This window comes from Pelecanus crispus, chromosome 2 (genome assembly GCF_030463565.1).
Source record: "Pelecanus crispus isolate bPelCri1 chromosome 2, bPelCri1.pri, whole genome shotgun sequence".
Lineage (NCBI taxonomy): Eukaryota > Metazoa > Chordata > Aves > Pelecaniformes > Pelecanidae > Pelecanus > Pelecanus crispus.
The window spans coordinates 37,619,192-37,633,880 of record NC_134644.1 but is presented as its reverse complement, the minus strand read 5'-3'; the positions used below and the strand labels follow the sequence as shown (position 1 = coordinate 37,633,880).

The 14,689-nt window shown below is 43.1% G+C and overlaps 2 protein-coding genes across 3 annotated transcripts in view; both read left to right on the top strand.

Annotated features, from left to right (window-relative positions):
* Positions 1–1,888, top strand: part of SPMIP4 (sperm microtubule inner protein 4) — a 29,537-nt gene extending 27,649 nt beyond the window's left edge. Inside the window, 5 exon segments of the mRNA XM_075728245.1 lie at positions 1,074–1,172; positions 1,328–1,378; positions 1,381–1,442; positions 1,444–1,682; positions 1,684–1,888. Coding sequence (XP_075584360.1) covers positions 1,074–1,172; positions 1,328–1,378; positions 1,381–1,442; positions 1,444–1,682; positions 1,684–1,888 — 656 coding nt within the window.
* A 9,054-nt stretch (positions 1,889–10,942) lies between these two features.
* CYCS (cytochrome c, somatic) lies at positions 10,943–13,820 on the top strand. Of its 2 annotated transcripts, none has more exons than XM_075705445.1 (3): positions 10,943–11,004; positions 12,202–12,378; positions 12,537–13,820. In XM_075705445.1, the coding sequence occupies exons 2-3, from the start codon at positions 12,210–12,212 to the stop codon at positions 12,683–12,685; spliced, it is 318 nt and encodes a 105-aa protein (XP_075561560.1). In that variant the 5' UTR covers positions 10,943–11,004; positions 12,202–12,209; the 3' UTR covers positions 12,686–13,820. The 2 variants fall into 2 exon arrangements, with proteins under 2 accessions (XP_075561560.1, XP_075561559.1); XM_075705444.1 differs by having other exon boundaries at positions 10,943–11,072.
* The last annotated feature ends 869 nt before the right edge of the window (positions 13,821–14,689 follow it).

Here is a 14,689-nt window from a genome sequence, read left to right as displayed (position 1 = left end):
CTTCCACAGCACTGCTGGCTTTACAGCAGTTCCGGGTTCAAACTGCACAGATATACAAGAAGCAGGGCAACTAAGTAAGATGCTATCATTTAATTATAGTCCAAAATGGCCCTGGATAAAAAGTCCCCAAATTGTCCTGCTTTTTTTCTACTGGATTAAAAAAAAAAATTCCAAGGAAATCCCTTTTGAAATGGCATTTACAAGTTTCTTATAATTGAATCCCTGTATCTGAAATGGAAAAGCTGTCTAGCTTTTTCTCCCATGTGATGAAGAAACAAATGTTTCGCTTCATGATGATGAACACTTTTAACAGCTTGTCTCTGGAAAGGAAAATTCAAACCAGCAGCTTACATTAATTCAAAACTGAGCAGTTTTATTGCCCTCTGGCTTCCAAAGTGTGATTGGCAGAGGCCTACCCTGGGCCATGCTGATTTATCTGAACAACATTATTCCACTTGAAGCATACACACGTTAAATATCAAACACTCAGATTGTTCAGCACAGTAACTGGCTATAGGACTCAAATGTACCTTATGTTTGAACACTTCCTATACAATGCAGCTTTGACTCTGCACCAGTACCTGAAGCATCAACAGTACATATGATTAATACAGGGTAACAGTATTCAAGCAGTGGGTCAAACTGTGGTTGAGAACGCAAAAAGCCACATGCCAGTGAGCATCCTCAGTCCCACTTGCAAAGCTCCTAAAAGAAGTTAAAAACACACTAATGCAAGTCACCATTTATACTATCACACTGCTTACAAGACGGTAAATGGGAAGACAGATGCTTATAGAAGAAAGCAGAAGAGAGCACAAGACATCTATACCCATTTATATCTTATGCATTGGGGTGGAGGAGTGTATTTTCTTTTCCAAAGCATAAAGACTGACTCTAAGCTCCCTACGTGGCAGGGCAGTAATGAATGTCTTGGCTGCTTCCCTTTGCCTGATAGACCCCTAACTGAGCCATTTCACTAGTCTCAGGCAATGGTCTGCTAAAATAAGCAGTCCCTGCTAAAATAAGAGACTTAGATGACACTGTAAATCCTGTTACCTCCTCCATATAAAAAGGAACATTTCTGCCTAGTCTCTCACAAGTGAGACCTCTTGAAGGGCGCACTGCATGTTTACTTCAAGGTCAACGCCCCATGAATCAACTCTGCAAGAACAGTACTCCACCAGTGTTCAGATGCCTCCACCTTTATTCAGCATTCCTACTGTCGTAGCCAGCTACTCAGGCACAACGCTGAGTAAAATAAAAACAGTGGCCAGTGAGGAGTGTAAAGTGACAGAAAGCACAGACCAGAAATGGGATGTGAGCCAAGAGCAGACCGCTCTGTCTCAGACGTGCTACCAACAAGTTCATTATCTGGATATAAGCTGCCAATAACCAAACTTCAGAAAATGACTGACATATTGCAAACAGAAACATTGTACAGGGGGGCAGCTTTCAGAAAGGCCTGATCTTGAATCCCTTCCCAAATCTGCATGTTCCCTTTCCTACAAAGACTTCAAGCCCAGACATTTGGATCAACATACAATATGGGAAAACCCAGTTAGTCTACGTAAGCCAGGCTTACCACTGGATGTAAAGAGTGAGGAAAGTAGAATTTTCTTGCACAAGCTTTGGCACCAAGAAGCATGTCAGCCTGCATGCAGACCAGAGAGGATGGGCCAAGAGCGCACTGCCTGAATGGATCCCTAGTTGTGAGGTTCCTTGATACCAGGCAGCACTGCTGGAGCTGCAGCATTCCTTCTCTAAGACAGCAGCACAAAAACATTTTCATGATTCCGTAAGGGGAAAAACAAAAGACCTCAGAGATAACATTACTGAGGGAAAGAGACACAAATTCTACAGTTTCAATGCCTTTTATTTCTTTAACTGACACTTTCCTCGGTCCTTTAAAAATAGAGTCACAAAAAAAAAGTATCTCAATATAAACTGTCCTTTCCTAGAGAACCACAATAAATTCAAACAGTAAAGAGCAGAGCAGCTAAGGTAGCCCAGGACATGTGCAGCCTATTTGAGAAAATTAGAAGAGGTTGTCTTGGTCTAGAGGCTGTGAAAACATGACTTTTCTTCAGAAACACATTAGTGGGATAAACACTGTTTACAGAAACAGCTGGTTCATTAAAGGCCAAATGGCTTCACAAATGAGTGTTACAGTCTGACAGGGAATAAACTTAGGCTGGGAATCACAAGATTTTTAACGTTCACAGCAGGGAGGTTCAGGAATAGGTCTTCAATAGCCAAGGAAAGGATCAGAAAACAGGCTGCTTCAGAATGGACCTGAGCAGTTCATGAAAAGAGGTATGACACAGTTGCCACCAACAGCTGGGGATCACAGTTACTGACCCAAAAAGGCCCTTTGCAGGCGCTCACAAGCACCAAGCTTCCAGGTCAAAAGGACACTGTGCTACTCTGCAGGGAGTCAAACGCCGATAATGTGCACTACCCTGCACACACAGGGACAAACATGATGTTCATGAGCTGCGGAATCTCTTTGTCTGTGCACAGCACATTCCCAAAGCCATGCTCTAAGGTTGACCATGGCCTCTCCAAGCCTACATTCCTATGTCACACCTATTGTTGCTTGTATTTCAGACTCTTCTCTTTCCTTTTTTACTCATTATCTAAAACAGGAATGTTTAAGAGAACTGGAAAGGCCATAGACACTGTATTTAAACTGCAGTGAAGACTGATAGAGGGAGAATGGGATTTAGCAATCCCTGCAGGGCTTTGAAGGAGCTTTAGAATGAAGCAGGTAAGCTACAGAAAACATGTAATCTGTTATTAGGAGTTAGCCCTAGATGGCTGCAAGTGGTCAACATAGTAGCTAAGGATTAACAGCAGGCGTTAACTTGGTGGTGGTTATAAAAATAGTTAAGAGCAAGAGATAGGGACAGAACAGCTCTGCTGCTGTGTTGTGCTTACTGAGCTGTTTAGGATTCCTGAAAAGCGTGAACAAAAATCAACCAAACAAAAAAGTCCCCAAATGCAATATATTTAAACATCTTAAATCATTTCTGTAAAGCCTTTTGAAAATAAGAAAGCAGCAAAGGAAACTTTAGTGGAAAGCTACCTCATGGATTAGCAACTGGCCTTGCAAACAGAATGCAAATAAACTTAAATTGCTATTTTCTGTGTGCTGACAGATTAATATTGCTGCTACCCAGAATTCAGGAACATAGCTAATATTAGTTCAATGAATATCTTAAGGAGCTGCAGCCAAGTGGGGATTAGAGAAGCAGAAACAGCACATGGGCGTTCACTGGGTTTTTTTAACTGCTTAATTAAATAAGCGATTATTCAGTTGTTTCCCAGAGAGGAGCTGAAGAGGGAGCAAAATGACACTGTATTTGCCATTGAGTGTTTCTTTCACTGCAGTCTTCTGAGCTGACCCATTAAGAGATCAGATATATTCCCCTCTCCCTTCAAGCAAATTGCCAGAGTTCAGGAGACTGCCAGGATCATACACTGAATATACGGCTCAAATAGAACCATCCTTCCAGCTAGTCATTATCCACTGGACTTTCCTTTACAGGAAGAGATACTAGCAAAGAATCATGGCAGAAATGAAAAACACTGATTACTTTATTCATGTGTGAGATCTTCAGAAGGCCAGTCAGGACACAGTGCCCCAGCAGTGCACTATTTTCTGTGCAAGTATTCAGAATACAAAGGGCTCAGTGGCTACCAAGAGGATATAAGAAAAATGGTGTGACAGGATTCAGAGAGCTTACTTTCCATTAAGAGAGGATACTCACTTTCTATCCCACTTTTACACATCTCAGAAACAATCAGACTTTTAGTTCTTAAAACAGAGATGATGAATGCATTTTTTAGGACACAAGAAGAGAACAGGAGAGTATCTAGAGGACTTAGTACCAAAGTAACTGAGCAGCATAACAACAGCTGAAATTTAAAAGTGAAGTATGAAGAAACATACTGCAAAGAACTGTTGAAGACAACTCAGCCACAAATGTGTTTTAAAATAGTTGTTAACTCCTGGAGGAACAATTTCAAAATAAGTGCAGGCTCCTGCCTTTTGCTCTGCCTCTAGCACCATTCAGAAGAGACTCATGTTAAGCTGCAGAGAAGACAGAATATTATGTTATTTCATAATCCTTGTGTATCTTGCATTTAGTTTTGTTCAGCACACTTCGTAAGTAACAAAAAGCAAAAAAGTCTGGACAAGAGCAACAATTATTAAAAACAAGGGATTAGTTATGCCCCAAGAAAGATATGTGAAAACTGAACTTGTTCTTTGAGGGAAAAAAACAACAAAACCAAACCAAAACAAAAAATCCCCACAAACAAACAAAAGCCAACAAAAAAAACACCCCAAAACTATAAACTACAACTTAGTAATGAGTACATAACACATTTACTACAGAAAAGTTTCATCAGTCATTTGTATCATGTATCTGTAAGCCCCTGAATGAAAAAGCTCTGGGACTTTTTGTTTGGTCAAATTCATCAGACAAAAGAAGAAACTTAGAAAGTACACTCTAATTTACTTGTTTAGTTTTCTGCTTGGAATATGATGAAGGCAAAGAGCTTAATATAATTTTAAAAAAAGGCTTAGAGATATATCCTAGGAACATAAGAAAAATATCTGCAATGCTAGTAGTTTGGATTAAGTGTTCTCAGTGCTCTGAGACTTCATGCTTTAGGATAATAAGCTCATCCTGGGCAGTTTTTAGTGTCTGCAAAGCATTGATCATTGTCAGAAACAGTGCTAAACCACTAATCTGCTCTTATGTAACACTGGACACGTTCCTAAAATCATATGTAAAAACAAGCACACAATGAAGCTGGGATATTAATACCTGATTATAAAACTACCAGCCAGGCAATTACTTGGTTATGAAAGTCTTGAAAACTTGACAAAACAGGCAGCAAAACTAGCATAAGATCTCCGCAGGAAGGAATCCCAGCTCTCCACTGACGCAAGCATCCCATGGGTGCTACCACCAGCAGCAGTGATTTCCTCTCAGTGAAGAAGACAGCCTGTACATCTATGCATCATGAACATGTTGTCCCGTGACTTGGTCAGGCTTCACATTCAACAGCTCCTCCTGCTGCTACACACAGAGCCCTCGTAGCTCTGCAGAGAACGGGGTACACACTTAAAAGCATTAAGCCTGCCATAGCACACCAGTTTTATTTCTATGGGAGAACAGAGCTAAATTTGCCAATTTATGGCCTTATTTCGACTTACGTTATAAATGGTTTCTCCTTTGAAAATCCTAAGGTAATCAAATCTTTTATTTTTTAGACTCTCATCTGAATCGTGGGGCCATGCTAGTGCTCTTATTTCATTAAATGCCCTCCTGTCTGGCCTATAGCTTAAATACAAGAACTGTGTAGGCTTTAGTAGATTACATTAGATTAGCATATCATCATTACATAAGGAGACCCAACCATACAAATCTCCTTACAAAAGGAGTCTTAATTTGGAGCTTTTCTCAGGGCTAAGTTGATACTCTGGAGACTAACTGACAATATCTTCATTTAAGCTGCCGCAGAAGTACTTCTTACTCTGCAGCTTGGATTATTCAGAAGATAATGTCCCAACTGATCATGTAAATGAGAGAACAGTAATCTTTGGCTCCCACAGGTACACAAAGCAAATGTATTATCAATGTAGGCAATTGTCATCCCCTCCAAACAGGATATGGCAGAAATTCTTCCATTTGATTCATTAGAAAGAAAAACCATTTTTAAAAAAAAAATGCAAATGTGGTAACTTTGACTGATTACTTGCCACCTAAAACCAGAAATGAAGGCCATCAGAAATTACTGTTCTTGTAGCATGTTTTTTTGTCAGATGGAATCAGACTCTCAGACAATGCTCATGGATATTTATTATACCTCTATTATTTTAAGCTTTTCAGTAAACTGTGGCAGACTCCACAAAAGCATGAGACTAGCTTTAAAGTTAAAGCTGGAGGTCTGTGTCTGTTTTGACAAAGAGTGACTTTGAATCCTGGATCTTCTTAATCTATGCAGCTCCCCACAGGCCAGATGCTGGGAATGGCACAGACCAATACCTACACCAGCCTTAGGGACACTTCATCATAAAATAAGCGGATACCAAATAAATCTCCATGCCTGTGACATAAATCCACAACATCAAAGAACGGACAAAGTACTTTGGTGTTTTCACACCTGTTAAACTCATCAGTAAATTTATCACTCAGTAAGTCGTGACATTATAACGGTCGCGTGATTGATTCAGCTATGAAATATTTTGGCAACCTTCCAGCTGCCCACTCTGCTTCACACTCTAGCTGGATTGGCTGGTGTCTTTCTACCTGTGTTACCTGTCATTTTTTTGTCATTTTACTGCAATGATGAGCCGCATTGCCTCACCCTGCGCCTGACTCAAGTCTACAACAACATCCTGGCTGGGCAATCCTCAGCCTCTCTGTTCACCTGAAACCTTTCATAGTAGAATATCCCTTATCTCCCCTAGTGCCAAGTAGTTGCATCCACAGGCCTACAAAACGGACTCTCCAAAACCACAGGAACAGCAGATATGGAAAGAACTCCAAGTTCTGCCTTCATCTGCTAAGATCAAATCCTTCTACTGCCACTCTGCATCCTGGGGTGCAGAAAATATTTCTATGTCCCACTCCCAAATATTTTATCTTTATAACATAGACATGTGACAATACAGCAGCAGTTCTTTTCAATTTGAGAATAGCTTCTATCTTTTCAATGATGGAAGATATGCATTGAATGCAATCCAGATATTCAAGTCAATATAACACTTGTCATTTTAAAAAAATATAAAAATCACAATGTTGTCTGAGACAGCAAAGCATAAATACGCTGACACAACAGTTATAAACAGAGCTTAAAATAAAACCAAGACTTGTTTGATAAAAATGTTACACAAAAGTAGATGCTATGCACAAATTTAGCTGTGTTTTAAGAAGCCTAACATGTAGTGACCCTTAGCAACTGCAGCATCTCAGAGACTCTGCCCTTCCAGCTGTTCCAAGCAGTAGCACATTTGCCCTCTCTGTGCCTCTAGCAGCAAAGATTAGAGGCACACAATTCATCAGGCATTTTTATTCACTCTTCAGTCTATAATGTTTTCCATCCTTGTCCCTCACCTGTTTGGGTGAACAGGTTCCTGTCTTCCATCCAAGTGCCCTGTAAAAGACATAATAAATATAAAGCCATCAGTATATTCCAAATGACAGGACTTGCTCCATAACAGTGTTGAAAAGTAACCCTCAAAGTATATGTTTGCCACTGCAGAGTATTTTTGAAGGATCCTAGCATCAAGAACTTTTCAAGCCCAGCCCAGAATCACTCTTTCATGTTGATAAACCAGGCTTTGAAAAAACTACGGAGAGATACACCTTTCTCCCAAACAATTTCAAAGGCAAAGATAAGAAAAAAAAAAAGGCAAGTCTTCTGAACAGCTTCAGTACAATTGAGAAATCATAATACTGTTTTGTGATGAGGTAAGATTTATGACTCAGGTCATAACTCAAGCTCTTTCTTAAAACCAGCTCACACCACCATGACTGCAGCACACATCACAGACTCACCAACACTGGCACAGTTGCTGGTAACTAGCAGCAGCTCAGGCTTGGCCCACTTCCACGCGGTAAGAGGATGAAAAGAGGTCAAGGTACTCAAGCACCTAATCCCTTAAGATTTCAACACAAGAAATGGGTTCTAAGATATTTGTCAAAGGCCAGACAAGAAGTTTATCACCGAACTGAGAAAAAAACCCCATGTTCTCCTGAGTTCCAGTCTAGGCCCATAAGGCCATCTTCTTTTATCTGCAGTGTACCTCTTAAAGAGAACTGGTTGGCTCTTTTGCCATGTTTCCTTTAGTATTGGACTTCACACATTTGGTTTACTTTTCCTTCCTTCAGGACAGAATTACACAGCAATAATTCTGATTGCAAAATAACTATTGTTCCAGTGTGTAATGGTCTGAGGTAGTAAAAAGACAAAGGTATTTCAGGTGTAACCACAGTGAATAACTGAAAGACTAAAATACAAACCTTCTAGGCAAACCAAGGCAAACAGCCTAATGAATGTTAATACATGTAGGAAAGTAACAGCGCATTGAAAATGCGCCCTGAGTCATTTTAGTTTACTCCAGCAATTCAAACCCACAAAGCCAGAAAAGCCCTGACTTTTTCTTCAGCATTGCCTCTGGAACAGATTCTGTCCTACAGAGCAAGTCATACAACACGTGCGGGATTCACGCTAACATACACTACAGATGCTATTATTTAGCAAAGAAGGGTAAAATTTCACTATTACTTTGTCCTGTTGCAGAATGTTTCAAAACATAAAACACTGGGCACCTTGAACAACCCCCCTTCCTACACCGTCTCCCTTCCTTACAGACCAGTTCTTACTGTGTTGCTCCAGTTTCACAGTTAGTAATGCACAGACGGGCTTAAACAAAGTCAGTCAAGTCCTCTCCATTTGAGATACCTCTTCTTACTGGTGAAAATACATCTTCTAAACTAGCATACATTAGATAGAACCTCTGCTTCCACTGACAATACAGTATGCAAACCCACAAGTACTCCATTTGTATCATTTACACCTTCGTGAAAGGGTTTTGCATCATGACTGCTGGTAGTCACTCACAGAGCAGACATCTGAGTGGTCGGGTGTAAGGCAGAGAAGACAACAGTTCATTTTACAGACTAATCTTTAGTATATTAATCTTTAGTGCTGAAAACCTCACAGGTTCAGTATGTTCCCTAAGAGCATTATTTTGTTATTTCCAAAGTTTAACAAAAACCAAATCAACTGTCTTGAATTAAGGTGCATTTTTTAAAAACAGCTACCTGGAGAAAAATCAAAATAACATTGCTACAATGTCCCTCCACTTGCATTAGAAAGGTTAACCGTGGAGCTCAACACACAATGCTCAGTATGGAGCATACATATTTAGAGGGCAAAACCCTACAGAAATGAAGTTACAGATGCTTGAAGTCTGCATTCTATGAAGAGAGAACCTTTGAGTGGATGTCAGTGGGCACCAGTCCACATCAAGTGCTTAAAGAAGCTTAAGAATTTACACTACTGTAATTTCTTAAAGCAGCTTAAAAGGTACTTTCAGCTCCTTCCTCTTTCAAAGATAAGAGAGACCAGGGGTCTTGTCATGAGTCTTGTGATATTAGGTTACATACATCTGGCTCCTGAAATCATGTAAGACACAAAAGCCTTACTAAAAAAAAATTACAGTCCTTACAGACATGGTAAAAAGTCTAAAAACATGTGTGAAGTACACCATGAAGGGTCAAAACCAAATGGCAAATAAAAGAAACAGAGAATGCCTTTAGTTTTTAAACTAGTATCTTTCCAGTCAATCTCATAATTCTGGGAGTCTGACATGATTTGTGATTCAAGTTTGGCAACAACAGGCGACATCAAGATGCAAATTTAAAGGGGTTTCATTGCACGTGTATTACCTTGCTCCCTATGAAGTGTATGGATTTAGCTTTGTATCATGAGGAAATTAGTTTTATTGTGGTAAGTGTACTGTCAAGTACAGTGTTGTTAAAGTTTAGGAGTGTACTAATAAAATACATATACCTAGTGGTGAAAATTTAGAAACTGCACAAACGTGTATCATGCTCTAGACACCATGAGCAGTGGAAAACAATGTACTCTCTCCAAATCAGGAAGTGATTTATTTGCTGAATATTCCTATGAATTGTCTGCAAAATTCTGCCATCAGAGAGACCCTTGATGTATTTTTACCCTGTCCTCATTCCCTCTTGCTTCATGTTGGCACTTCAGATGAGCGCTGCTCCACAAGGCAATTACAGGAACTCACACCAGTTCCAGCATAACACAGAAGCACACGCAGAAAAAAAAATGTTTTTCAAATACCAGGCAGTGGGAAATTCTCTCAGTTTTAATGTCCATAGTTAGGGCAAACAGTTCACCTCTTGCGATCACTGCCTTTTGATCACTGGACATTACACTAGGCTTTTTTAACAGCGCTTCTTCCTCCTGGCCAAGGAGAGGGAGATGGCGGTCACGTCTGAAGGTCATTATTTAAATTCCGTTTAGAAGTGCACAACGTATGGATATCGACACATCCTCTTCAAGCACCACAACGTTATCCAGCGTGCTGGGAAGACAGCTGGGGCACCACCTTCTTTTCTTGTGGTGGTCCCTTCCGTAACACTCTCCATCTTCTTCCAAACCATAAAGTTTTGGTACCCTACATGAGGTGCAGGATGCAGCTGCGCACCTGCTCCCCCTCCATCTCCATGCGGCAGCGCACCGGCTGGCGCACCTGGCCAGCCCTTCGCAAGTCTGGAGGGGTTTCGCCTCACTTTTGCGACCTGCGACGCTCCCCCCTCATTCTTCCCCGGAGCTTCCCTTCAGCAAGCCTTTAGAGCGCAAGGACGCCCACGGCGGGGGGCGGCACTTTGCTCCGCCTCGCCTCGCCTCACCCCGGCCGCCGCCCGGCTCCTCTCCCCGCCTCTGGAAGGTGCCAGAAAGCGCCGGCGGCAACGCTCGCCACAGCGCCGGAGGGAGGGGGGGGGGGGGGGGGCGGGGAGGCGAGAGCTCCCGCCCACGTCCCGTCACGGCACAAACGTCACGGTACAGGCCCCGCCCACCGCCCGCTGAGGTCGTACCCTGCTCGGGGCGCCGCGCGACCCTTGCTTCGCCTTCCGCTGTGCGCATGCGCCCGGAACCCGCCCCAGCTCCCCTGTGCCCCGTCGTTCCTTACGTACCAGAGTTACGTCTGACGCCATTCCGCAGGGAGGAAGCCCGTGGCCCGCCAGTCGCATCCTACCTCGCTAGCCGCCAGCGCCGTGACGTCCTGCTTGGCGGACAGGCACGGCAACCAATCAGAGGTCCACAGGCCTGTACTTGATTGGTTGTCACGCCGGTAGGGGCGGGCCCAGTGCCGGCGTAGCTTGGTTGCGGCAACACCGGCTTACATAGGGCGGAGTACGGCGTGTCCTTGGGCTCAGACGCCGGACGGTGCGGGAGTTACCGGGGTTGTGGTCACCGCCGTGAGCGCAGCGTCAGCGGGGCGGCCGGCCAGGCAGGTGCGGGCAGCAGCCGGCGGGGCAGCCGTGCGGGCGGCCTGGCCCTGGGCCCCACTCCGGGGCCTGGGCCCGGGCCTGGGCCTGGCGCCGTGGCCCGGCGGGACCGTTAGTCCGGAGCGGGGCAGCGAGGCAGCCGGGCGGGAGAGGGTGATGGACGGGATGGTGAGGGCGGGCGGGAGGGAGGGAGGGAGGGAGGGAGGTGCTCTCGTCTGTCCTGAGGGCGCGATTCCCGCCTCCGTGGGCCACGGCCTAAGGAGGCGGCCGGGGTGCGGCGAAAGGTGACCGCGGGGCTTAGCACCCCGCCTCGGGCGGCTGCGGCCCAGGGGCCCGGAGGGACTGGGGGGGACCCGGTTTGCCCCGGGCTCTGCCGACGGCCGCTGGAGGTCGGGGGTGGCGCGGCCTGGCCTGCGCGCCCTTGCGGGGTGAGGGCGCCGCAGCCGCCGCCGCCGCCGCTCTGGGGCCGTGCCAGGGTCGCGCCGCTTGCGCGGAGGGTCCCCCCGCGCCCCAGCCTGCTCCTCGCCTCAAGGTCAGCCTCCGCGGAGGCAGAGCCGGAGCCGGGAGGTGCGTGTGCCCTTGGGTGCTCTCGCCACACCGCGTGCGAGTAGCGCTGCCGCTGGCACCTGGGTGCTGGGGAGGTGTCCCGGCCTGTGGCAAGAGGGGAGCGGGCAGCTTTGTGCCTGCCGCCCTCGGCTCCTTCCGAGGTGGTGTGCCAGTGCGCTTTTCCAGCTGAAATGGGAAAACGTGCGAACAGTCCCTGTCCCTTTACACAAGATTATTCATGACTATGAAACTTTCCTATTCTAGATATACAAGCCATATATGGCAGTCACGTTCGATTTACACTTCAAAAACTGCCTCCATACTGTGCAAGTGCTGTGGGGCAATTACTTTGGCTGAGGGAAGGTTTTTCCTGCTCTTCAAGCATGCTTATCACCTTGATACCATTTACAAAGTCTGCTAATCTTCAAACCTAGGAGCTATAGCTTGTAGATAGCTTGTCTGCTGGAGAATTATTAGACTGATGGGCCAATTACACGGTTTTGTAAACCAACAGGACACTTTTAAAGTTTCTGTTGAATAGGTGACCTTGAAATTGCAATACTGACCTCTGTGTGTGTTCTTGGTCTAGTACTGAAAATGGGAGATATTGAGAAGGGCAAGAAGATCTTTGTCCAGAAATGTTCCCAGTGCCATACAGTTGAAAAGGGAGGCAAGCACAAGACCGGACCCAACCTGAATGGCCTATTTGGACGCAAGACTGGACAAGCTGAGGGCTTCTCTTACACGGATGCTAATAAGAATAAAGGTAAACTTCAAGCTGTTCTTACGAGTTACTAGGGACAAAAATACTTAGTTATCAGTGATAGATAGAATTCTGCCAAAAAGTAAAATAATACGGAAGACAAGAATATAAATGCAATTGTTATTTTGAAGTTGCTAACTATCTTTTTTTCTTTTTTCTAGGTATCATCTGGGGTGAGGATACTCTGATGGAGTATTTGGAAAATCCAAAGAAGTATATCCCAGGAACAAAGATGATTTTTGCGGGTATTAAGAAGAAGTCTGAGAGAGCAGACTTAATAGCATACCTCAAAGATGCCACTTCGAAGTAAAAGTTACCTGCTGCCTTATTTATTTCGCAAGGGAGATGGCAATGGAAATGTCCTTGATGAGATTGGTTTTTAAACTTTCTATTTTTACATGTACTGTGTCTAACCTTAAAATCTGTCTCGCACATCAGATAACATTGCTCACAGTGGGTTACTGGAGTACATGCTTGTTCGGCAGCCATTAACTTAATGGAAACTATGTAATTGGGTTGATTTAAATTACTATAATGTTCGGTCATACTTGATCATAGAATTAAAAAAAGAAAAAAAACCCAACATTTCCTGCCTCTTCATTGCCTAAAAATATATCTATAAATAATCAAATGAGTAATTGTCAACAGCATAATAGCTTTGACAGCCCAGCTCTTCCAGATTAAAAAGCAGGGTGATTTTTGACATCTTCCACTGTATGTTTTCTGTTATATTACTTTAAAGATTAAAAAAACCCCAAAACAACAAAGGCTAAAAAAAAAAAAAAAACCCAAGATAATATTTTTCTAAATTTAATCAGTGCTAGGTGTTGTGGTATATGTTAATCTATCTAAAGCTTGTGATAAGAATGCATTTCATCTGACAAGTACTATTCATGAAATGGCAGTTTTTCTATCTAAGGGAAGCATGTTACCTGATTTATCTAGACTTTGACAGCTGCATGCACCAATAGAGTGTAACTCCCCTTCAGAAACATAGTCAGTTTTTTAAGTGTTATTGAAACCGTTCGTTCAGTAAATCTTCCGAAAGCAGCCATTCTTGGTGTAATGAATAGAACAGAAAAACCTCCTGTTCTGGAAATACAAGTCCTAAAGACCAAGCTGAGAGTTATTAAATCCTTAATTCATCAAAAGTATTCACCTAAAGTCTACTGTTACATGCAATTTCAGGAGAAGGGGTGCAGGAATGAATGCCCTGGTAGACTAAAAGGAAAGAGTCTTCCTCTGTGCCTGGCTGTAGCCAATGTCATTACTTCATAAGGTTCTGTTTTGCACAGTGTAAAGCGGTATTTTTAATGTTTTAACTGCATTTTTTCATACTAAGTGAATTGTTCAGGTGAATGTATTTACTGTGTACTGACAGTAAGGCATAACTCAGAGCAATCAATACTGTAAATTAAAAAAAATTAAAAGTCTTGTTTGCTGTATGTGTCTGAAATTAAGTGGAAAACCAGTGGGAATGTAGAGAGAAGTTAGGCGTCCAGCTTTACATCATTAGGAAACAAGACAAGCACAAGAAGCTTAGCATGGAAAAAAGTAAATACTAGTGGAGTTGGTCTGAGAGATACTCACAAATGTGGTGAAATTAGAAAGTATTTTGGATTAGAACTAGCAAAGCTAAGCCCCTTACACTAGTGTTCTCTAACAGCACTTTTGCTGTGTTTCCTCAGTGGAACGGGAGAAAAGTCAGAGTAGCTTGAAAGCTGTAGCTGTGCTGTAGGATTGAGTTTGAGTTATGTCAAGTACAATAGTGTGCTTAATGACTTTGTTGCAAAGGCCCATTATTCAGAATCGATGAGTGAAAAGAAAGACTACGAACAAGTTGTCTCAATAGTTGCTACCATATGTTTTGTGACTTTTTTCAAACTAAATGTAGAAGAGCAGTTCCTGCAAATGGAAAGGCAGACTTATTATTAACCAACAGCAGCTTCTTTACTAAAAGCTTGTGAAGAGGTACCTTCAAGTTATAGTAGTTCAGGACTGTTCTAATTTTGAGAAGTAATGTTCATCATAGCACCTTTATGGCTCTGCAGAACTTAGCTTTCACTGTGCCAAAATCCTGATAGAGTAGTCATAGATACAGAATGTAACCTTACCTAGCTCTGCAGTCTTTTGAAATAATTACGGTGGATTGCATGGAGAGAGTTGTGACACTTTCTGTTCTGTCAGTACCTTTATAAGATGACAAAAAACTTTGTGATCTCCAAGCTGCTTCTTCCCTAGTTGAGCTGGAGAAGAAATGGACTGTAGAGAAGAGGATTTTGCAGTAAGGTGGCATTTAATTCTTCACAGGCAA